This window comes from Oryx dammah, unplaced genomic scaffold (genome assembly GCF_014754425.2).
Source record: "Oryx dammah isolate SB20612 unplaced genomic scaffold, SCBI_Odam_1.1 HiC_scaffold_22, whole genome shotgun sequence".
In the NCBI taxonomy this organism is placed as follows: Eukaryota; Metazoa; Chordata; class Mammalia; order Artiodactyla; family Bovidae; genus Oryx; species Oryx dammah.
This window is the reverse complement of record NW_024070206.1, coordinates 12,426,676-12,451,161: the sequence shown is the minus strand read 5'-3', so window position 1 is coordinate 12,451,161 and position 24,486 is coordinate 12,426,676. Positions and strand designations below refer to the sequence as shown.

The following is a 24,486-nucleotide window of genomic DNA, read 5'->3' as shown; positions in this document are numbered from 1 at the left end:
CGATGCAGGGGCTTCCCTCCGACACTCCTCCCTGCCCCACCCCGCTCCAGTGAACTGTACCCTTGCATCCCCTCCAGCTGAAAAATAATCAAGCATAGACACGGCAGGCAGAACAGCAGACATAGGAAGAAAGATACACGTTTGACCTGGCAACTTGCTTTAGGCCTTGGTAGGCCAAGCCGAGCTCTCCATCTTCATTCAAGTAGCCCCAATCCTCAGTCTTGCTAGAAATAAAGGACAGAAAAACAGGGCGTCCAGTGTGTAGATGGGGAAGAGAGAGAGAGGGCAGTAGAGGGCTGGGGAAAGGGAAACAAGGGCAGCCAGGCTTGGAAAGGCAGGAGGGAAGGTTCCAGAACGCCCAGTCCCCCTCCTACCCCTCACATCACCAGCATCTGGGCTCCTGCAAACATCATCTACCTCTAGTCTCCCAGCTTCCAGTCACTGTCCTGAAAGTGGGCTCCCAAGCCCCCTTCTGTGAGGCCTCTGATTGCCCCAGGCTGGAAGGCCCACTGCTGAAGGCAGAGTAAGAGGGTTAACTTGTTCTGATGACTCTGTGAACCGCAGCAGCATGGGCTGGGTGGAGGCATTCACGGGGGCTCCCTTATCGCCCCTCCCTCTACCAGAATGACCGGGAAAAGCAAGCGCGAGTCGGGGAGGCCAGGCAACAGGGCAGGGAGGAGAGGACCCGCGCGGGGTGGATGGTGCAGGTGACGAGTGTGGGCTGACTGTGTGGGGTGGGGGTGGTGGCCTCCCGGGTGTCAGATCCACGGAGCCACAGGGCCACAGCCGCAGGGACCCCGGCTCCACGAGGACAGGGGAGGAGACGACCTGTCCTGCCTGTGTGTCAGAGTGTGTCCCCTTCCTGTCACTTCTCAAGGGCACAAAAGTATAACTCATCTCAACTCCTGTCCTCCCTACAGTCTGGCATCAAGAAACAGCTAACAGCAACTTTGCGACTGGCATCGTGAGTACTGAACTTTCTCCCCTTGACCTTGGGACCGGACTGCATCGCTCCAGTTTACTCAACTGGAAAAGCAGGAGGGCAATGCCTCTGACTTTCTAGCTCTTTGTCCTCTCCGTGTGCCCTGCGTTTTCTCAGTGCCAGCCAGGCAGCTCCGAGAAGGGAGGCACGTGTCACAGACTCCCCCAGCATGGACTCCCCAGCCCTGCCCAGCCCAGGGCACGCACGAGAACCTCAAAGGCCCGCAGGACTGGGTGGCGGGCAGCAGGCAGAGCCCTGCTGTCCCCATCCAACTTCGGCCCCTCTGTCCCTGCTCCCAGAGGCCTCCGCTCCTGCGGACTGGACCCCAGAACCCTGGCAGGAAGCAGGAAGCAGGAGCTGTATCCACTCTGCTTGCGGTCAAGACCAGCAACCTAACTCTCAGGAGATGACAGTCGTTCCCAGAGCATTTCTGGCCGTGGTCAGCCGCCGGATGCCGCATTGGTCAGGATGTGTGTGCGGTCTGGGGTGTGCAGCTACCTGTCACATCTCCCCCGCACCCCCCAGCTCCTCCTCATGAGGAAAGGCCCAGCTCCGGCAGGGCTCGCGTGGGCCGCCTCCCAGGCATAGGTGGTCACACCCAGCACAGGCCCAACTCTGCAGTGTCCGGAACGAGCTGAGGGAGCACTAGTGATGGGCAGGCTCTGTGGCCTCTGCTTCCTGCCCACGCTTGCCTCCAGCAGCCGGGTGTGTGCCCTGGGACCTCCCCGATCCAGGGCCCAGCCCTTCCCCCGGGCCTGGCTTTCCCAGATCGTGCCAGCTCCCCGCCCCCTCCGCAGCTGACACGTGCGTCCCACTCCCCCTGCCCGTCCACACGTGGCCTGGGCTGTGTGAGGGGGGCAGGCAACAGCGCAGGCCTTCCCCTTCCCGGGTGTTAACCCTGTACACTGAACACGGGCCTTTTGGTGGCTGCTGTGTTAGTGGCTTTAACCCAGAGGGCAGGTCACCGGCAGGAACTCCAGGCACAGTGACGGCCGGCGTGGGGTCGGGCCCAGAGGCGGGCGCAGCGTTCGGGCCCCTGGAGATCCCCAACTGTCTCACCTCCGCGCGGCGCACACACCAAGGGAGAGGCTACTGCCTGGCACTGACAGCCGGGCCAGAGCCCAGGGTCTCCTGGCCTTGCTCTCAGCTCCTTTCCCGGCCGGGTCCTGCAGACCCTGAGGAGGGGCTGCCAGGCCTCAGAGGGTCCCTTCACCCCCGCAGCTCCCAGGAGACCCCTCTCGAGGAGGGGGGCACACGTGTTGCTGAGCCCTGCAGTGAGGAAGGTCGCATCCCTCGTTCTTATAATATGCCAGGCACTGGGCAGAAAGACTGGAGTAGAGAAATGTGCGGCCCAGTCATCCCACTGGGCTCCGGAAGTCAGACACACAAGTAAATGAAGAACCACTCAGCCAGCTCCGGAGAAGGCAATGGCCCCCCACTCCAGTATCCTTGCCTGGAAAATCCCATGGACGGAGGAGCCTGGTAGGCTGCAGTCAATGGGGTCGCTAGGAGTCGGACACGACTGACTTCACTTTCACTTTTCACTTTCATGCACTGGAGAAGGAAATGGCAACTCACTCCACTGTTCTTGCCTGGAGAATCCCAGGGATGGGGGAGCCTGGTGGGCTGCTGTCTGTGGGTCGCACAGAGTTGGACACGACTGAAGCGACTTAGCAGCAGCAGCAGCAGCAACCAGCTCCAGGCCTATCTTTTGTTTCCCATGCAGGGGGTCTCCCTCCCCTCCTTCCACACTGCTGGGCAGGGGTGGGTGACGAGCTGGGGAGAGAAGGCCACCTGGTGGCTTAAGAAGGAAAACCCCAAACAAGCTCACAGGAATTGACTTCTTAAATATTATAAGTCCTTGATGTCACTTAATATCCACCTATATATTCCTCATGCTGGGCAAGATTGAAGGCGGGAGGAGAAGGGGATGACAGAGGATGAGATGGCTGGATGGCATCACCGACACAATGGACATGAGTTTGAGTAAGCTCTGGGAGTTGGTGATGGACAGGGAGGCCTGGATGCTGCAGTCCACGGGGTCGCAAAGAGTCGGACACGATTGAGCGACTGAACTGAACTGATATTCATATGTCTCACTGTGCTGAGCCTTGTTCCCAAAGAGGCCACATACACACACACACACACACACACACACGATTAAGAGGCAGGCAGAGTCCTCAAACACAGGACGTGGCAAGACATGGCAGCCACTCCCCTCGGCTAACAAGCTCCTACCTGGGCTAGCCACCCACACGCCCGAGCCTGTTTCTTCAGGTGTAAAGTGAAAGTGCTCAGCTGAGTTATCTGGGAATTTTCTTCTAGATCTATAATTACACAACCGAAAACCGTAAAGTCATGCACCAGCAAAGGCCTGGGATAATATGACTTTGCCTCTGTGGAGACTGTGGGAACCAGGACCTGACCACCAGCCCTTGGTCCAGTGTAAGAGCCTGCTGTCCTGCGAACAGAACAGGCATGGTTCCTGCCAGCTCCAAGACAGTCGGTGTCCCAATTCTACAAAGCCTGCTTTGTGCTCCGTCTTTAGTTCCCACCCAGACCTTCTATCCCACTGCCCAGGAGATTCTGGGACCTCTGAGAAATGGGAGATGGCTCCCTAAAACCAGAAGCGAGAGGGATGTTGAGACCACAGACAGGCTTAGCCATGCAGCAGGGAACTGCTTGTGGACAGGTATTGTTTGCTGTGGAATCGTAGCAAACTGTGCTGATGGCTGAGGGCCGAGAGCGTTTGGGGAACGTCAGGGAAAATGCTGAGAGCTTCCAGCCAGGAGCAGCCGAGCTGGGTCTGTGAGCATAATCAAGTTCCCCTTCTACTGCCCAGCAGGAGAGCTTGCAGCTGCTGGGGGTCCCGGCCAAAGGAACCCTAACTCCAAGACCCCACCTTGCCCCGAGGTGGCTGCACAAACCCCTCCCTGGTGGGACAGGGTCTCCACTCTCCTGCACAGGTCCCTTAGAGGGTGACAACTCCCCACCCCCCCCCCCCCCCCCCCCCGCCCCAGCTGCCCAAGCCCAGGTGGCGGTGACAAAGCTGTTCTCATGCCCAGGGCTCCGGCCATTTCTCGGCACCTGCTTGGTGGAGGGGGCCTGCGAGGAGGTTTCCTGGGGCCTGAGGAAGGGTCCAAGAATGTACCCCTGAGTCCACCACCTTGGCAAGGTGTGGGTGGAACTGGCCAGCAACTAAGGGAACCGGTTCCTGGAGCCAGGTCTGAGCCCTGGCCACACCCCTACCCCCTGCAGCTCTGTGACCCGCCCCCGCCCCGCCCCGCCCCCTACCTCGCATGCCCGGAGGAGAAGCCAGCCTCAGAGCAGCAGGAAGCTCTGTCTCCCAGCCCTCTGACCCGTCTCTCCCTGATGGACTTGGCTCCAGACAGCTCTGAAAAGAGTCTCTCCAAACACCAGCCTGTCTGTGACAGCCCATCTCTGGGGCATGGACCAGCCCTCTCTTTACTCTAGTTCTGCCATTTATAAAATGCTGATAACGATGCTGGTTTTCTCTGAATTCCCCAGATGTGAAACCGAGAGTGTCTGGAGATAGACGTGCTATGCCTATTCCTGCAGCTCTTTTCAGAGCAGGTCCTCAACACTGGCTTTTTGACCTACATTTGAGGACAAAAGACACAGTTGGCAAAGATCAGAAAAGTAACTCTATAGACTATGAAAGTTAGCAAGTGAAAAAGTTCTGAACTTGGGGACCAGTGCTCTTGGAGGGGCTGTGACCAGGTTGAGGGGGTGTGTGTGTGTGTGTCTGTGTGTGTCTGTGTGTGTGTCTGTGTGTGTGTCTGTGTGTGTGTGTCTGTGTGTGTGTCTGTGTGTGTGTGTGTCTGTGTGTCTCTACACTCTCTCTGGAAACCTAAGAAAAATTCAGTGTTACGAGCGTAAGTTTTTCTAGGGAGAGGACAGATTTTCCAACCACGCCAACTCCAAAACTGTCCCTGTATAATACAATTTATATTTAAGCCAGAACACTCTCCATCACAGGAAAATGGTAGGAGACGGAAAGCAACTGTGCCTTCAAAGCACCTTTGCTGGAAAGGATGTGCTTGCTGGGTGGGCTCCAGCAATCACATCCCAATCCTCCAGCCCTGCCCATCTGCCCACTGCTGTCCTCCCTGGGACCACTGGGATTCACAAACGGGAAGACTGACAAACCCACTGAGGTCACTTCCAGGTGCTTGGAGAACCGGTTCCTCTGGCTTCCCCTCCTGGAGGCAGTGGCTGCTTTCTGTACTTAACTTGGTTTCACAGGCTATTAGTTCCCTATTGTACCCTGGGCTTGCTGGGTATGGAATTATTTTAAGATATAAGAAAAGCTACTTTTATTTTATCACCATCATTTTCATTGCTGCAAAGGAGATGAATCCAGGATATTAAGCATGCCCTGGGAAAACCTTGACTTGGGACTCTGACAAACCATCTGGATGAATAAAAAGGGAGATCAGAAAGATATTTCCACTCTGCCATCAGGACCAAGCTCCTTGTTTTCTTCTTTCTTTTAAAAACATTTTTTAAAATGTCATCTGTGCTCCTTTTTCTTATTCATCTCATTTCTTATCTTCACCCAAGATAATTTAAAATGAGTAAATCTTGCCTGCAGTCTTGTCGTGCAGAAATTCACTTTCATTTTCTTCTTTCCTTCCTTTATGGAAAATAATTATGGCTCTCTTGAAATAAATGGTTTCCTCCTGAGGGTCTGCAAAAATACCTTTAACTTCTTATCACCTATGCAGTCGGCTGGAAGCAGCCCAGCCTGGGCATCAGGCCTTTTGCCTTCCACCCTGACTCAGCTGCAGGCCTGTTGTGTGGCCTGAGCTGCTCAGCTTCCTCATGGGCCAAAAGAGGAGCTAGATGAGAAGACAGGGAATCAAAGCCCTGGGAAGTCCTCACGTCATTCAGTGACTTTTCTACCAAAATATTCTGCACGCACTCCCAGGGGCCCCTGCTGACAACTTCTACTTCCTGCAATTTTGAATTAATGACTGATCAACAACATTCGGGGAGAGAGAAAGGTGGCCAGGGGAAAGCGCCAGTTCCAAGTTGACAGAAGTGCGCAGAGAGGCGGAAGGAGGCGCAGCTACTAACAGTGGGTACCCCGACGCTGTGCTAACGGTGCGCTTTCACAGGCAGGCATCACTCAGCTACGCGCGGACGAATTCGCCTATCCCCAGTCACCCTGTGCAGCGGGCTGCTACGACTGTCCCCAGGTCAGACGAGGAAGCTGAGCACTGTCACTCAAGAGCCAGTGAGCAGACAGAACCCCCGTGCACCCTCTCATGTGTTTGGGTGTGCTACTGTCAGGGCCCTGCTCCACCCCGGGTCCTCTGCCTCTCTCGGCCACTCTCTTTTGCCTTAATCCTGGGTAGCTCATCCTTGAGGGGAACCAAAGGTGGTCAGTTCACTGAAGTCCTGGGAAATCTCATTTTAGCCAATCCGGCAGTGGTCAGAGTCTCCCATCCAACCTCTGCAGGGCCTGGCGTGGGTTCCATGTCTTGAATGACAGGGCACGGGGCCCACCGTCACGTTTGTTCACCAGCCGGGCTGGTGAAGATGGTAGTTGGGCAGCAAGCAGCTGCAGCAGGCTCCCTGCTACCACTCAGGTAGGCTCACCTGATGCCTGCTCCCGTTTCTATAAGAGAAGTCACTCCCAGTTAGGCCTCTCTCTGCTCCTGTCGAGCCTCCCTGGGGAAGCTCCCTTCCCCAGGGCTTCTCAGAGGATCTGGGTTCTAGATGCTCCAGGGGTGTTCACTGGAGTCTTGCTGACGCTAACAGTGGGCTACTTCAGCTCATGGGACTCACCGACTCCACTCCTCCCCAATTATCTCCTATAATAACCAATACCGAGTGCACGGTCAGTGCCTGAGGAGGGGCCTCACGTGCCATGCTGGGCAGGGCCCCTGCCTGATCGCCTCCCCCAGGCACAGTCACTGAGAGGTGGGGCTTACCTGTTAGTCTGGCAGACCCCGTGATAGGCCTCGATGGCATCTTCCTGATCCACGTGCTTCTCACTGTTCGGCCAACTGGTTCGGGCATTGATGTTTGGCTCCTAGGAGATCCCCGATTAAGAAAGAAAGAACTCTGGTTATACGAATAACTGTCATGAAATGACTTCATACACAGAGGTGGAAAAAAATGAGCCTTTGGGAAAAGATGAAGTCCCAGGAAGACTTCAGATAACAGGAGTTAATCCCTGGCAGGAATGGGATTTTAGAATCACATGGGGAGAGTCAGGGAGCAATAAGGCCTGGCTGTGAAAGATAGCGAGTACAGAGAAGGGGGGCTGGTATGATGGGGTGGAGAGAGGCAAGATGTCCCTGGAGGAGAAAGCTCCCCAAATGCAGAGGACACAGCTGAAGTCTGTCTCAGTGTGGCATCCCCCACAAATAATGCTGCTCACACACCTGCCCCATCACACCCTAGGCCCATGCCCTGAGCAGCCCAGGGGGCCCTGGCCCCTCCATTCCTGCTCCTCAATCTGTGCAGAAGGTGGACACATCAGGGACAAATGCTGCATTTGACTTGTCACCCTAGGAGGCTAAGAGAGAGAGGAAAGACTTTCTCCACCTAGGTAATAAAGTAAGTAACAAAGGACAAGACCTAAGGTGAAAAAGCAGGCCAAGGGGAGCTGCTCAGGCTGTGGCCCAGGTGCGCCCTGATTCTGTGCCTTGTTCCTTCTGAACATGTTCCTATCGAGTGACTTCAGAAGATTCTAGAAGCTTCAGGCAAAGTCTCCTGTGAAGTCATGCTGGGAGGACAGCAGGTAGCTTGCTCTACTTTTAGAGGCGACTCTAGAGCAAAAGACTCTGGTCTTATAGGTTGAAGACCCTCCCGGGTGAAGACACCTAAGGAAAGCACCTCTCCCCGCACCGGCCCGCGGGCCCCTCCTCACCGAGCCCTTGCCCGCCAGGCGGCGCTGGTCGGCGCTCACGATCTGGGTCCGCAGGATGAGAACCTCCTCCTTGCGCACCTCCAGCTCCTCGTTGGCCAGCCGGAGCTGGTTCAGCAGGAGGCTGTAGCTGTCGGGGGTGCCGGCGGCAGCTGGGCTGTGCTCCGAGGCTTGGTCGGCCACGGCTTTCCTCAGCTCATTCAGCTCATTCTTCAGCTTCTTGTTCTCTGACTCCAGCTCCTGCCTCTGGGAGGCGGCCCAAGGACACCCTCGTCACTCCCTGGGATCAGGGCATCCTTCCCAGGAGGGCTTCCTCCTCCACCACCTTCCTTAATCACCTGTCTCGCCCACCTGGGAAGCTAAGACCAATCTTCCATTTTAATGACGGGCCACAGAGAGGTTCTGACTATGTCAGCAAGAGGTCAAAGTCGGGGCTTGGACTTGAACCCACAACCCAAAGTTATCACTACTAAGGATCCGACACGATACCCCTACTAGGGTTGCATTCCTCCAAGTGATTCAGCGGGATTTGTATTTCTAGATGCATCCAGCTACCAAATCTTTCCTTGTGGAAACACTGGGTTAAAGTTTCCACATGTTAACACAGGACTTCCTGGAACCCTAATATGTTAATATATTTTTTGACTTTACAAAAGAGGATATAAAATGCTGGATATCCTAACCCTGGTGGCTCAGTCAGTAAAGAATCTGCCTGTGATGCAGGAGACCCGGGTTCGATCCCTGGATCTGGAAGATCCCCTGGAGAAGGAAACGGCAACCCACTCCAGTATTCTTGCCTGGGAAATCCAGTGGACAGAGGAGCCTGGTGGGCTACAGTCCGTGGGGATCACGAGAGTCAGACACGACTTAGCGACTAAACCACAATGTCCTAATTTGTCTAGAAAGGCCTCTCTACCCTATCTTCTAAGGAGCATCATATGGACTGGTGTTTTGGAAAACAGACCAAGAACATTGTTTTGGTCGTACAGAAAGCCACCAACTGCCAGTGCTAGCAGAGAAAAAAAATTGCCTATGTACAGAGTCATGAATACAATTGAAACTCAATTTTGGAATGTATTTAAAATTTCAAGGCAAAATATTTAACTTTGTGTTTAAGATGAAGTCAGGCAATTTAAGGTATGATAACTTTATATAAATTGCTGACAGGGTCCTGGAATACATGGAATTCAAAGTTTCCCAGAGAAAACCAAGAACATGGATAAGTGGGTATTAGTTGCAGATCACTGGGCATAACCCCTTTCCTTAATGAATGAGGAAACTGAGGGTGGAGCAGAGAAGGTGAGTTCCGAGGCTAGGGTCCTTCCCACCACTCCACTACCCACATGGGCATTTCTCTGTTAACTCTCAGTAGTTTGTACCAGAACTGAATTTATAGAACAGAATTTAATTGAAGGACACCTAGTTGGTGTCCACAGAGAACTGAAGAATTGTTTGGTGTGGAAAACTGGCAAATTTTGGGCTGGGGGTGTTGTATAGAGGGAAAATTTCCTATTAGCATAAACAGTTTCATGGAGGATGTCTGTTAGTCATTCAGTCGTGTCTGACTCTTTGCAACCCTGCCAGGCTCCTCTTATCCATGGGATTTTCTCCAGGCAAGAATACTGGAGGGGTAGCCATTCCCTTCTCCAGGGGATCTTCCTGACCCAGGGATAGAACCCAGGGCTCCTGCATGGCAGGCAGATTCTTTGCCATCTGAGCCACCATAGAAATTTTCCTTCATTTTGAAGATGAAGAAACAAACGCAGGAAGAGGAAATTGTGTGCTGTTGGCCCCACTGAGAGCAGACAGGAGCTCAGGAGGCTTTGCTGCCACCCAGGGCCATCACCGGGCCTCTGCAGGGGAGTTCAAGGAAGCTTGTCTTCCAAGAATCTTACCTTCAGACTGTTGTAGGCTAGATCTGCATCCTGGTCCAAATCTGAGTCATTGCTTGGTTGTTCCGCCTGTGTGGATAACGAGGCAGAGAGTTGAGCATGGGCCACAGGCTGGCTGCTCCCCAGGAGGACCTCCCTTCACGGTCAGGAGGAGCTTGACCCTTCCTCATGAACCCAGCACCCTCTGTGTGTCCGCCTCCTTTCTGCCTCCAAAGTGCAGCTCCCTACCTTAGGCCACCACAGAGCTCTCCATAAATACCCCCTCCCTGCCTGCCCATATCCCCTATATAACTTCGTTCACATGATCTTCATGAGCACCTACAGGCTGAATACAAATCATACTGTTATGGGTTGAACCACATCCGCTAAAAAGATACACTGAGGTCCTAACCCCTGGTGCCTGTGAATGTCACCCCCTTTGGAAACAGACCCTTGCAGATGTGAGCAGGTCAAGATGAGGTCATTAGGATGGTCCCTAGTCAGATATGACTGGGGTCCTTATAAGAAGGAGAAAAGATACCCACACAGGGAAGAGCACCACGTGACCTGAAGATGGAGGCAGAGACAGGAGTCATCTCTCAAGAGCCCTTAGGAGAGCACCACTCTGCTGACCACTGAATTTTTGACTTCTGGTCTCAGAGCCACGAGGGAATAAATTCATATTGTTTTCAGCCATCTACTTTGTGCTACTTTGTTTCAGCAGCCCTACAAAACCAATACCATCACACTTGTATGCTTATTAAGAAGGTTAACATAATTCTGTACTTATTATGAGGTTGACGAGCTCCTCTTCGGTTTTCTGGGAGATATTTGTACACACGAACCATCTGTTTTCCAACTAAGTTACTCTGAGCACCTTGTAGAGAGGTCTGCTTCCTCCAGGTCCTTATAAGAACCTCCAACAGGCAGCGGACCAGCTGGCCCACTACAGAGCACCGGGGATGCGGTCTGACATCACAGCTGCACCCCTGGGATTTTCTATGACAACCACAGGAATACTAGCCCATTAGGACTCAGCTGAGCCAATGACTCTTGGAATTGTCTGGCAGCTCTTGGACTTGACTTGTCCACTGAGAAGGGGTAGACAAACCTCTATAAAAGGTTAACTGCTTGGGGTGATCTCAAGTAGTGGGTGATAGTCCATGAATGAGAGAGGTTTAGGGAGTTAGAACCAGATAGCACTTAATTATCCATAGGGCTGGCAGCCTGAAGTCCCGCTGGCGATAGAGGGGGTGTGTCCCAGGCTGAGAGGAAGTGGCTGGATCTGAGCCCCTCCTGCAGCCCCTTCGAGGTCAAGGATGGTGACACTGGCTCCACGGTTTCCAGCCTGTGACCTGAGAAAGCAGCTCTCAGGGGTGGGGCTGTGACCACTCAGGGTCAGCTTGTGACCTGCTGCCCTGGGGAGAGGCCTGTGCTGGCATCCTAATGCAGCAGGGGTTTGCCCCACATTGAGAGCATTAGGTTCTTAGAAAATGGAGATCATCTATGCAAAACCTGAAGTGCTGTATTAAGGTGGATTGTCAGTTACGTTTCTAAGTGGACCGCCCATTGAAAACCCCCTGGTAGCCAGGTCGGAGGAGAGGGAGCAGGGGTGATGGGAAGTCAGACACACCGACTGGCTGTCTTAGAGGGTCCCCACCACGGCAGGCTCAGTCGCACCCACGCTGATAGACTCCCTACTGTCTTCCCTGTCATTCCACATTCAGAGCCTGGCCTCTCTCTGGAGCTGAGCCCAGGGCCATACTGCTCCAGAATAAAGACCCAGGTGGCTCAGAATTCTTCCTGGGACCAAGGGCAGATCCCAGAACATGCTCTCAGAAAGTTCAGTTTCAGGGTTTCTGCAAAGAGATCCCATACTCTCCCCTCCCTACTTCTGCCTTCTTTACTGAATTCTGGCAGAAACAAGGCCGTTCTTCTTAAGCAGAGATCCTCCATGCACATTCCAGGGCTCTGAGCTAAACCTGTGGTTCTAACTCTTGTTCAGCGATTATTTTTTAAGGAGAGAGATATCCTTTTGGAGCCTACCTTGTGGCTCAGAGGGTGAAGAGTCTGTCTGCCATGCAGGAGATCAGCTTGGATCCCTGGAGCAGGAAGATTCCCTGGAGAAGGGAATGGCCATCCTCTCCAGTATTCTTGCCTCGGAAATTCCATGGACAGAGAAGCCTGGGCGGTTACAGTCCATGGGGTTGCAAAGAGTTGGACACGACTGAGCAACTAAATCACCACCACCATACCCACTTTATCTGATGTCAGCACAAGCAGAAGTCTGAAAGCCAAGATTCTGAAGTTAACTGGCAGCCCTGTGGTGGGGAGCCTGCAGAGTGAGCCTGCAGGGGCAGCCGAGTGGCCAGGAACTTCCAGGTCAGGCCTGGTTTGATGTCTGTGAGCTTTTCATCTATTTGATTCGTGTGCGCCCGTCAGGGCAGCTTCTCTCCTAATTGAATGAGTCATTTATAAACCGAATCCTTTCACTCTCCATTCTGCATCTAATCCACCTGAGAGATTTAAATCCATCAGCAAGATTTACCTCCCCAATTCCTGCTCAGGAAAAAGCCCAGGAATTTACCAGCAACACAGATCAGCATCTGTGTCACACTTGATTAGAAAGGGGGTCGGATGGGATAGGATGGGGGTGGGGCTGAGGATGCAGGGAGGGGGTCAAACCCCACAATGGACAAGGAGGGCCTGAGAACAGACCCAAGGCATTCCACAAACCCGCTATGAGGTCAGCTAATGATGTGATCCTTGTCCAGAATGGCCTCGAAGCCCATCAGAAGTGGTGCTTACAGCAAGTGGCGCTTACCTTTGCATCACTGCTAATGGCAGTGGACTCTCTATTCCTACAGCACCAACCTGTCTGTACTCAGAAAGTGAAGTCGCTCAGTCATGTCCAACTCTTTGCGACTCCATGGACTGTAGCCTACCAGGCTCCTCCCTCCATGGGATTCTCCAGGTAAGAGTACTGGAGTGGGTTGCCATTTCCTTCTCCAGGGGATCTTCCCGACCCAGGGATCAAACCCTGGTCTCCTGCACTCTAGGCAGACACTTTAACCTCTGAGCCACCAGGGAAGTCCTCAACCTGGCACTTATTAAAAATACCACCAATGGCATTTTTTACTTTTCATCTGTGTTATATCTGGTCCTCCTGAACTAGATTACACAGCCTTCAAATTTACAATCTAGTCAATCTGTGAATTTCTCTTTTGTTTGAATTTCCCTCATTTAATAAACATTCAACACGTACAATGAGTCTGACACCAGCACAACACTGAGCGCTGCATAGGTGCCCAATAGGTCCATACATGGAGCCATACATTTGGAGACACTAAGCTTTCAAGAAATATCTTTTCAAGACCCAAGATACGGATGATAACTTAGATTGAGATGAAGGTACAGTCCTACGAAAGAAGGGTGACTGTCTGCAAACTGGCCCTGCTCCTGACCCAATGGGGTTAAACTCAAGCCCATACTGGATTCCAGGTACAAAAGGCCATCGATTTTCTCAGATTTGACTTTTGCCTATACAGTTGACCCTTGAACCATCCCAGGTTTGTACTGCATGAGTCCACTTAATTTGGCATGTTTTTCAATGGTAAATTCTACAGCAGGACACAATCTGCAATTGGTTGACTCCTCAGATGTAGAACCACAGCTGACTAGAGTCACAGGTGAATTTTCAACTGTGCAGAGGGTTGGGCGCCTCTAACACGAGTTGTTCAAGGGTCACCTGTATTTATATTCTAATCATACCCTGGTTCTCTTTGCAAGGGGGTGACGATGATACAGGTTCTCCACTGACTTCACTAGTGGAAATTCTCTGCCCTGGGGTTACTGGGGAAGCGGACTCCTGTCCGACTGGGGTGATGTGGGTACTGGCAGAGAAGACTCAATAGGTCACCAACACGAGATGAAGCGCTTCCCTGACACCCAGCCCCAGCACGACCCTGCAGGGTCACACCTGGCCCATGTGCCCTGGCAGGAGTGAGCAGGGTCATTTTGAGGCCAGCACCCTGGGAGCGTGGCCCCGCAGGCTGGCAGCCCCTTCACGCACCAGGACTCCCTTGCCGTCCTGCTGTTCTTTCTTCTCCAGCTGCACCTGCAGCTTCCTCCTCTCCTGCTCCAGCTCCCGCACCCTCTTCTGCAGCTTCAGGAAGACAGTCATGTCCATGGCTGCCTTCTCCAGGCCAATTTCCTTCCAGGGAATACAGGAAGCAGGAAGAGAAGGTTTTAATAGCACGGATGCCTTAGGGAACACACGGCACCCTCTTGTCAGCTGTCTGTCCTCCGTCTACCTCCCAGACGTCACCAATCCAGACTTCTGAGACAAAGCCAATGCCATCCATGTGGCATTCTCATATTAAAGTTGGTGCTCCAGGCTCACTCTCTGCCTGGATAACATCTGCGTCTCCATCACCTGTATTGTTCCCGTGTGAGACACTTCAGATGACTGATCGTACAATCCAGGAACAGAGGGATAAAGATGCAGCCACTTTCTTTGGAAGTTAAAAGAGCTCATTTCTAGAGAAAAGTCTCGAACCAGAGACACTGTAAAACCTAGGATGTAATGCGTCCTGATGAAGGACCAGTGTGGTTGCTAATGACTATAAATGGGCTGTCAAACACCATGCAACTGCACCTCAAAACAAAACCAACACTTCTCCTGCCAGGCAACCCACTTATCCAACAGGCTCCACACCACCAATTCCTAGTAGGTTTCTTCCTTAAGATTCATGCCTGGGTTTGTCCTCAAGAGTTTCTCAAATGTGGGGGTGGCAAACGCGGATATCTGCACAAGCATATCCACGTGGATGTTTAAAAGGGGGGAATGGAAACATGTATACCTATGGCTGAGTCCCTTGGCTGTTAAGCTGAAACTGTCACAACACTGTTTGTTAATCGGCTACACCCCAATACAAAATGAAAAGTTGTTTTAGAAAGTATATATGTGTACATATGGGACAATGAAACTTGGTTCATCCAGCACCTAATGAATGCTTCGTGCTTAGCCAGCACTGGGTGTACCGCTCGGCCAGTCCCAAGACCTAGCCTCAGCTTCCTTAAAGAACATAAATCCACAGATGGAAGTGCCTATGTCTGCATGTAAACTTGTCACACAAAGAAACACCTGGGTGGTGCATCTGGCGTTCAGGCTGACCAAAGCCTCTGAAAGAGGAGGAGATTGCGAAGTAAAATGAAGGGACTTAAGCCAGCATCTTCCATCAACTGATTACTGTCTAGCTTTCCATCAGACAAGCTTCATGCAGGCAGGAACCTCCTCTGGGACAGTCCCTACTGTTTCTCTAGCATCTGGAAGCAGTGTCTGGCACAGGGACATCTCAAAGTACATTTGTTTTTTTGTTTTTCAGTTGTCACATTTGTTTTTATCTCTTCTACATCTATCTCCACGTGCTACATAAGGTTTTACATGCTTGTCATTTTCTGCTTTTCAAATGCCAGAGGAAAAATCGTTTGTCTACATACCTTTGATAAAATTACACACAGACTGTAAAGACCATCGAGTGACTCTAAGGGGCCATTACTGACAAAGATACAGTCATTCTGCAAATATCTGTAGTTTGAAATATTTGTTGCTGTTCTGAGTTTTATCCAGCTGCTAAGTCAGGAAGGAAAATTTTCTTGTGTATCTGTTGATATGACTATATGCACCGTGACAGTAAGTGGGGATGCTAATTTACATCTGTTTTAATGACTTAGCTCCTCCAGCTATTTCACCTCTCTGCAGTGGGGCCTCAGTTTTGCAAGAGGAATCAGGGATTTTCCTTTACGTAGAGTGGGAACAATAACTTATTGCCTTGCACACTAAATATCAACTCCAGAGAGCTGATAAGAGAGTCAAGAAGTCCACCACAGTCCAAGCTGCCCTGCTGTCAGAAATGAGCCACAGGCACTTGGTTGTCAGCGACAGAACAGTGCCTTGGGGGCTCCACACAGGTCACCAACCCCGCCCTACCCTGGGGCCCAGAGACCAGCTGAGAGCCTGCCTTCCTCACCTCCACCTGCTGGAGGGTGTCCTCTGTGTCTCCGACCTCAGATGTGGAGATGGATGGGTAATTGGAGTCAGATTCTAAGCTGCTTTGGTTTGACGGGTTCCGCCGGTGGCCTGGGGTTTGCTGTTCAGGGAGAGAAACGTGAAAACGCAAAATGAACTAATGTTAATAAGAGCTAACGTTTTTCAAGTTAACGGTAGACCCTAGAGTAGACTTCTGCCTCTTTTGTCAACAAGAATAGGTACCACTGATTCTTGGAGTGGTGGCTAAATGAGCTGCTCCAATAAGAAATTTCACCTGCAGTCTTCAGCCAAGCAACAGAATGACATCTCGAGGAGAACACAGCCCCACAGCGGGACTGCGTTCCCTCAATGCAAACCCCTAACTCTTGGGCGGATGTTTTCTGAAACGACCCTTTAGCCCATCACCCTGAAGTGCACACTGTCCTGTTGTCAGACTCCCTCTTGAAGAGAACGCTTCACTCCAGTCCCTCGCGGCTCCTGCTTCAACCTGCATGCCACTGATCTTGGTTTTTCAAAACAGTAAGCATATTAGAAATAGAGCTTACCATTTATACTGTTCACTTAAAAATAACTTTTCCCCCCTTTGCATCTGATTTGGCTTTGAGAGTCAAAAGTGATCTTGGTAGGAAAATTTTAGATTTCTATATATGTTCCTATTCAGCTTTTCTTCCTGGTTTCTATGCAATTAACTTAGTCTTGTTTGTGCATTTCGAGAGGGAACAGTTACATGGGATAAAAAAGAATGGCAAATCTTGAAATATGAAAATGCACCCATGTATTCACATGTGCGTTGAGGATTAGGACAAATCCACGAGGCAGGCTCTCGTGGGCCTGCCCGCAGTGTGCGCTCCCCACACCCTTCCCGCTCTCACACAGAGGTTTTTCCAGAACAGAAATAAGAAAGGGGATACATTCATGTGGGCAGAATTTCCCTTCAAGTCCTGAAATCTTCCTAAGACCCCAAAGCTGGAAAAACAGCTGCCCTTGGGAACAACTCATCACCCAGCCACTTGCTTGTGTGAGAACCACCCACGGGTGGGGTGAGGACTCTCGGGATGGGGTCGGGGGGGGCGGGTAGTGGGGGCACTGATCCAGAGCATCGCCATGCAGAGAGCTGTGCTGGGGCGGCGGCCACGTGGGGAAAAGGGCATGGAGCCGGTGGGTGGGCGTCGGGACTGCCCTCCTTGCCTTTAGGATGGTCATCTCGTCCCGAAGGTTGTCGTATCTCTGCTCCAGCCGGGAATACTCCTTCACAAGGTTCTGATACCGGGAGCGCTCCTCCTCCAGCTCCTTCTTCATCATGAGGTTTTCCTTGACAGAGTTCTGGGCAAACTCATCTGGAAAGCAAGCGCCCACAGCCACAGTGCAGCTTCAGTGTGGCTGTCCCGCACGTCCGCTCACTTGGAGACAAGTGACTAACCACCGGTTAAAAGCTCACAACATAGATACTGGGAGAGTTTATTCAACAGCCTCCCCCACGGCAGAGCCCAGGGTGGCGTGGACCCGGCTCCAGTCTCCAGAAGGGGAGAAGGCCCCTATCACCCCCAGGGGCCAGGGAGAGAAGCCGCTGCACACACCACAGCTCCCTCGGTTACTGTGCCTGCCCTTCCCTCGAGACAGCTGTCACAGCAACGGAAGAACCCAGGTGTCTTCCAGCGCACCCTCCCTGTTCCTGGTCGCTCAGGTGGCTGTTGTGCAGAGAGATTAAAGGAGGCTCCAGGAGACAAGGCCGCAGGTTATGTGAGGGGAAGGAGAGAAGGGAAGGAGGGAACGTGGATGGGCTTTTCTCCCACCCACACTTGCGATTCGAATCAGTGGAAAAGAGACAATTTTTAAAGGGAAATTTAGAACTATTAAATGTTTTCAACAGGACCACACTGGGCAGGTCTGTGCACTCGCGTAGTCCAGTGGAGGAGCTGGGCCGGGAGGGGAGCCACCTGCTGAAGGCTGCACTGAATCACAGGAGAACCGGGGTCTGCACGGCCTGCTCCTCTTTGATCAGGCATAGCACAGGAGCTGACGGCAGCCCAGGTCGTGCATGTTCGAGAGAGGGGCCCTGGGATCTGGCCCGCAACCCCCTCTCCAGCAAACACTGACAGGTGACCCACTGGGTAGAAGAAACCACAATAGGTACTGTGGATGCTAAACTTGAAAATAGCAATAACGGCAGTTCCTAAGGGCTCACCTCAGGTCAAGCACCATCCTAAGGATGTCACAGGCTTATGCCCATTTTGCAGATGGAGAAACAGGACTGCAGTCAGTGAGGGACTCGCTCAAGGTCACGCAGTAGCACACTGCATCGTCACTCTTGGAGCGCATGGTCTCCCTGACCCAGATCTCAGGCACTATATTGGCTATTATGTGTGCGTCTCACTGCATGGTACCTCCTGAAACTAAATCTGGCAGCGGGATCTTAAAGATCACCCTTCTTCTTCAGCTCTCTTTTGTTAGAACGCTTTCCCCACTGTGGCATCCAGACCAACTGCACGCCTGGTGGAAATCTTTGGGGGAAGTCAGTGTGGAAAAGAAATTCCAATGCAAAATGAAAAATCCAGCACTTGGCACCTACCTCTAGACTGGCACAGGATCTGGTTGTTAAGCTGCTCTTTCTCATCTTTCAAGAGCGCATTTTCTTGTTCCAGGTCTGCAACTCGCTGAAAAAGAGCAGCAGGGAGAAATGTTTGCCTGTGATGTCGGGCTGAGGAAAGGCTCCTTCTGTGGGGTTTGAACTTCAGCTGGTTATGTTTAAATGTTCTTTTTTTTTTTTTTTCTTAAGAAAACTGAATCAGCCAAAGTAGCTTTCATTTGGAGATGAAAATTGTACATTGAAAGAAAAATCCCATTAAAACAAGACAGATGAGTTCACTGCTTCTTATGGTTTTCCAATGCCCACAAAAGCCTTCTGAAAAGCTTACACCAAGCACATATGCTGTGTGCAGGAACTTACAGTGATAACTGGCCTCCTTGCATTTAGTTCCATGTCTTGGTAAATTCTGAGCTCTCCAATCTAAGTCTCAGGAAAGCCTGATGCTAACAACGAAGACCTATCTCTGATCTTTATTCCCCCTTGCCCATGTTGGTCTCCCTGGACCAGCACAGCCCAGACGCTGGGGAAGGGAAAGAGACTTGCTATAGACTTTCAACTATGCAGTATGAACTATACTCAATGAAGCTGTTACTTTACTAAGTGTGATGCAAAGTGCTAGCTGTGGCAAAAGATTTTTAGAAATGAGCATAAGGCAGGCTGGTTTTGGTCTGAGTGATGAGCATCCCTGCAGACTATGCTGAATGACACCATGAACAACCTCACTCCCTTTGGTTCAAGAAATCAGTTCTGGCTATCTTTGCTACATCTTATGACCTCCTTGGGAGAGAATTCTTCCCAACCTGTGTAGAAAGAGCCTCAGAATGCCTTCCTTGGTCAGTAACAGAACATGTCATAACTGGCCTGTGCACAGAGACTCAATGGGGACCTCCTGAATCGCTCCCTGGGACACAGTAGCACAGAATCCAGGGGGAGAGACGGTCACTCAGATCCTGGAGGACCCACCTGCAAGCCTTTCAAGCTCTGTTAGACCCCCGTGGCAATAAAAGCAGGAAAGGAGGCCCCAAGGATGCTGGCTACAGGACAGAAGCCTCGGAGAAGTTGTAGTTTCAGCTGGCTATGTTTCAATGCCCTTTTCCCTTCCTCCAGGCTTTAAAGGTAAACTTAAGGCACCAAGAGGTAAGTTAAGAGAACTGCTTCCCCCACCCTCAGCATCACATAGACAGGGTCAGGAGAGACTTTCCACAAGGCTGGAGCCCAGGAACAAGGTCTGTGGTTCTCCCCTTAGGAACTCAGAAGGCAGCACGACTCCCTTGTTGAGAATCACCACCGCCAAGCAAGTCAGGAGGAGGAGGTCACCAGGAATGGCACCGATGGGCAGGAGGAGCAGGCTGTCTGAACCAGGCCTGGATCTGGGCTCTCCCAGGTGGCTGGGAGTTGGGCTGTCTATAGATAGGAGAGCAGCTGGTGCAGCGGGGTGGGAAGCCTGGCCTGGGAATCTTAGCTGGTCCGCGTGGCAGTGTTTACACGCGGTTCAGGCAGGGGGCTGAGAAAAGACAAAGCTGGGTGGGTGGAGGGAGTGAGAACCAGGCTGGGAAAGACTTTTCCTCTGTCCTCAGGATGGAGAGGCCCTGAGCAGGGCTCGGTTCTGCACACCCTCCAGCGGCTGCCTGAGCATCTCTGTGTCCATTCCGTCAAGCTTGCTCGTCCTGCTCTCCCCTAGATAACTTCTCACGGTTTATTTCTCCACCACCACTCTTCCGGGAAGTCTTCCTACCCTGCAGGTGTGGGTGGGGCCTGTACTCGCTGTGTGGCTCTTCCAGGGCCCACCTGTCCCTGTAGAGCCCCCCCAACTCCCCCTGGCAGAGGCTTGGCTTCCTTGCCACCTGCTTGGCCTGGACCAGAGGCCTCAGCGAGGACCCAGGGGCCACGTGCCACGCTGCCACGCCATCGGAACCTGGCCTGGGTCGGCACTCAACACTGGTTGAAGGAATGAGGAGCCCTGCAGATCCAGTAAAGGAGCTCAAGCTTTCCCAATGCAAAAACCCAGACTCCATCAAAGGGTTTTTTGGTTCTAAAAATGTGTTTATAATTGACTAAAACCTCTAGAATACATGAACTTGCTTAATTGAATAATTCAATTCAGGAGGCACATACACTACTGGAAAAAAGGTTCTTCAAATTCATCTAATTTGCTGTTATTAGAAGCAGTTCACCACGCAATGATCTCATGTGTGCCTTTAAATTAGCTTGGCAAATAATCAAAATAGCTTTCCCTTTTCTTGATGTACAAGTCAAATGGAAATCCACCAACAAAAGAAACCACGTGGAGTGAAACTCTATGAATAATGCCCAGGGTTCAGTTCAGCTGGAGGGAGGCTCCACCTGGTGCCATGGTCAGGAGGGCAGGACTCCAGCCCCCCTTGAAGGTGCAAGGCTGCAACCCCTGAGCCAGCGGCCCCAGGAGGTGGGTGTTCAGAGCGGGCTATAAAGTAATCAGACTTCCCATAGAGCTAGACTCTGCTTCTCCTAAACAGCCCTCTGAACGTGTGGGCAGCTCAAAGAGCAGGTGGCCACCTGAGATGTTTCCATGACCCCTCACCACCCTCATCCCCGTCCTCTGAGCATCCTACAGGCAGGCGAGAACCTTCTGAAATGGAACGTGTCATCTGCCTGGTACAGAAGGCACGTGCCATCACCATGAGGTTGGACCTGAAACCTCCACTTGCCTGAATGCAGCCTGAGATCATGAAGCCTCATTGCAACCACCTGTGATCTACAATCTCTGCCAAAACTCTGGTTGGGGAGGGTCACACTTATGAGCATGTACCCACTAAAAATTTCTGTTGTGCATAAGCCTCATTTCTTTCCTCCATCTCTCTCCCTGATTCCAGAAGGCAGGCCTCTGATGAACTCAGCTTTGTTATTCTAAACCATTCATCAAAGTGGCACTGGGGAGCTTTGCTTTTCTTGCTGGTAGGAGCAGTTCTGGAAGTGGGCCCACAGCAGGAGTCATGGGCCCCCTCCCAGCTCCACATCCCAGGAGGGCAGAGAGTGCTTCCCCAATCACACCTTCCCAGGCGCTGGCCACCCCCAGTCTCCCCAGCCAGCTAGCAGACGGAGAGTTGCTGGCAACATGAGGGTGACAAGCTTCTGCAGCCAAGTAGACTTCCTTTTGTTGGCAGGGATGCAGGCTGCAGTGAGAGACACTTCGCAACACAGAACTGAGCAGGTGCTGCCCTCAGCACGAGAAATAACAGAGCAGCGCTCACCAGGTTTGGGGCCTCATTAAGCGCCAAGCAGCAGTTCCTTTTCTTTCTTCTTCTTCTTTTTTTTTTTTGTGTGTGTGTGTGGAGGGGGTCTTTTAACTCTCGCCAGGAAATATTACTAAGAGTGTTCTTACCTCTAACAGGTTTTTTGGGACAGATCATGGAAACCAACATTGATGTAAATCCTGTTACCATGAGGCTAATTTAGCCCCTGGTAAATTAAATGAAACACATGCCTTAGCTCAGTAACTGCCTTTACTAGTTAAAATCTTTGGGGATACAAATGCAGCTCCGGGCTTTTGGTTTTGTTTTGTCTTTCCTTATTTTTTCAAAAGTCAAAGCTATGGCTTTTCCAGTAGTCATGTATCAATGTGAGAGTTGGACTATAAAGGCTGAGTGCCAAAGAATTGATGTTTTCGAACGGTGGTGCTGGAGAAGACTCTTGAGAGTCCCTTGGACTGCAAGGAGATCAAATCAGTCAATCCGAAAGAAAATCAACCCTAAAGATTCATTGGAAAGCCTGATGCTGAAGCTCCGACACTTTGGCCACCTGATGCGAAGAGCCAACTCATTGGAAAAGACCCTGACTCTGGGAAAGATTGAAGGCAGGAGGAGAAGGGAGCGATAGACGTTGAGATGATTAGATGACATCACTGACTCAATGGACATTAATTTGAGCAAACTCCAGGAGATAGTGAAGGACAGGGAAGCCTGGTGTGCTGCAGTCCAGGGGGTCTCAAAGAGTCAGACACGACTTAGCGACTGAACAACAATAAATTGTTTCAAATTGGGCATTTGCACTGTTGCTGCTGCTGCTGCTGCTGACAGAGAAGGCAATGGCAACCCACTCCAGTACATCTGCACTGCAAAAAGAGCCAAATACAAGTTTTCTGGTAGAAAACCATGGGACAAGTGGATTGGAGGATGCTCTTCTGCCCCGGGATCTGTGTCCTCTGTCCTCCTGGCTGTGTACCTACCATCTCATGCGAAGGTCCACAGCATGAAGGTGGCCCACAGCAGAGACAACACTTCTAATTCTGGAAGTTCTGGAAGGGCTGCTGGCCTATTCACTGAGAATAAGGTAAATGGACCTGAGCAGAGAGGAGGAGGGGGCAGAAAGTACACAAGGGACCGTGCAAAAGCACAGCGTGAACTCACCTGGGACTCACGCTTGCGCTGGGCTCCTACACAGAGAAAGGAGGCCATGGGTGGGCTCTCACACTGCTACAGGGTGGGGGAGTGACTGTCCCATCATTACAAAGAGCCCCAGAGAGAGGCTCGGCAGAGCACGGACCCCTGGCCCAGCATCACAGGTGTGCCTTCTGTCACTCAGCACCCACTAAGCCAGGACGTGGGATCAGGAGTGAGGGTGGGGTCCAGGGATACCAAGGCAGAGCCTCTGCCCTCCACCCAGTCTCAGGCTGGCGGAGGGAATAGGAGCTAACAGTCATTGGGCTCACACTAGGTCCCAGGTGCCACTATCAGCTTCCTTAATACCTGTGAGGTGGGTGCCATCGTCATTGGCTTTTAAGGAAACCAAGGCACAGAAAAGTTAGTGAGCTGGCTGAAGGTCAGATGGGGGTACTACAGGCTGTGATGCTGAGCTGACCGAGTCCCAGCTCTTCATGCCTAGGCCACCTGCATCCCAACAGGTCAGGGGCTGACATCTGAAGGACAGGGATGGCCACAGCCTGGAGCAGGCCCCAGAGGCCTGGTTCTGACAGTAGACCTTCAGGAAGGAGTTCTGGGAAGGGGCAGCAGGGACCTCAGACAGACTCGCTCACCTCTCTGGAGGGTGCATGGCCAGTGCTGGCTTCAAGGTCAGAAGGTCCTTCCTTTTCTGACCTCACCACCTTTCTCCTTGCTTTCTCCACCTCAGCCTGATGGCCTCCGGGTGGGGCCTTGATCCCACCTAACCTGCTCCTACCTCGGGGCCAGTGGACGTACCGTATCACCTGCTCCCTAGAAGTCCTCACAGCTCACTGCTTGCCTCACTCGGGTGTCTTTTCAGAGGGTGTCTCTGGGCATCACAAATGAAACAACCTCTCTTGCCCGCCTGGCTCCCTCTGGATCCATATCTTCTGCTTTATTTCTCTTTACAGCCCACGCGGGATAATTTGTGTCTGGTTCCTGTCTGTGCATTCTCCAATAACCCCCAAATATTTAAGCGCCATAAAAATGAGAAGGACTTTTAAAATTGCTTACTTTTGCCCCAGGGTACGGAACAGGGCCTAACAGATACACCCACTAAATAACAACAGAATGAATGAAGGGCTGTGAGCACTGAGAAAGGCTGCAGTGAGCTGATGTCCTTCCACGAGGCAGCATGGCACCCTCCTAAAAACCATCAGCCTCTTTGGACCCAGGAAGCGTCCTGATAGCAAAGTTCTGAGTCTTAACAGGCCAAAGAAGTCCTGCACTGCACCTTTTGGGGAAACCTCAAAACACTCCACTGTGAGAACCCTGCCTCCTGCAAAGGCAGATCTATTTACTTGTATTTGGAAAACCCCAAAGCCTTTACATGGGAACTACCCAAGGTCAATACCAGCTGGTGGTGTGGTGACTGATGACACGATACAACCCAGACCCAACTGCACCAGCCTGAATACTCAAGGCCTGGGGGCTCACAAATATCAGGGCCCCTTGCTCAGAGCCAGGGATCTGGCTATGGGCTGCTTGTCACCCACCCACAACCCCGCACCAAGCCAGGTCGTGCTGGCCTCACCACGGAGCAGATTCTGGACAATGAGCCGTGGCCTCTGTGTCAACAGCAGGCCCGGGAGTCATGTCACAAGGACACAAAACAGCACAGCTGCACAGGTGAGTCAGCATAGGAATCACTGATAGCTTTAAGAACAAACAAAAC

General features: G+C 51.9%; 1 protein-coding gene across 2 annotated transcripts in view; it reads right to left on the bottom strand.

The window, feature by feature from the left end:
* Positions 1 to 24,486, bottom strand: part of MYO5B (myosin VB) — a 338,248-nt gene that overhangs the window by 26,939 nt on the left and 286,823 nt on the right. The window contains exons 23-30 of one of the 2 annotated variants that reach the window (XM_040264474.1): positions 18,376 to 18,460; positions 16,995 to 17,143; positions 15,787 to 15,906; positions 13,827 to 13,967; positions 9,779 to 9,844; positions 7,887 to 8,129; positions 6,943 to 7,043; positions 147 to 224 (exon numbers count right to left, since the gene is read on the bottom strand). In XM_040264474.1, coding sequence (XP_040120408.1) covers positions 147 to 224; positions 6,943 to 7,043; positions 7,887 to 8,129; positions 9,779 to 9,844; positions 13,827 to 13,967; positions 15,787 to 15,906; positions 16,995 to 17,143; positions 18,376 to 18,460 — 983 coding nt within the window. The remainder of the gene's footprint in view (positions 1 to 146; positions 225 to 6,942; positions 7,044 to 7,886; positions 8,130 to 9,778; positions 9,845 to 13,826; positions 13,968 to 15,786; positions 15,907 to 16,994; positions 17,144 to 18,375; positions 18,461 to 24,486) is intronic. The other variant, XM_040264475.1, reaches the window with a different exon arrangement.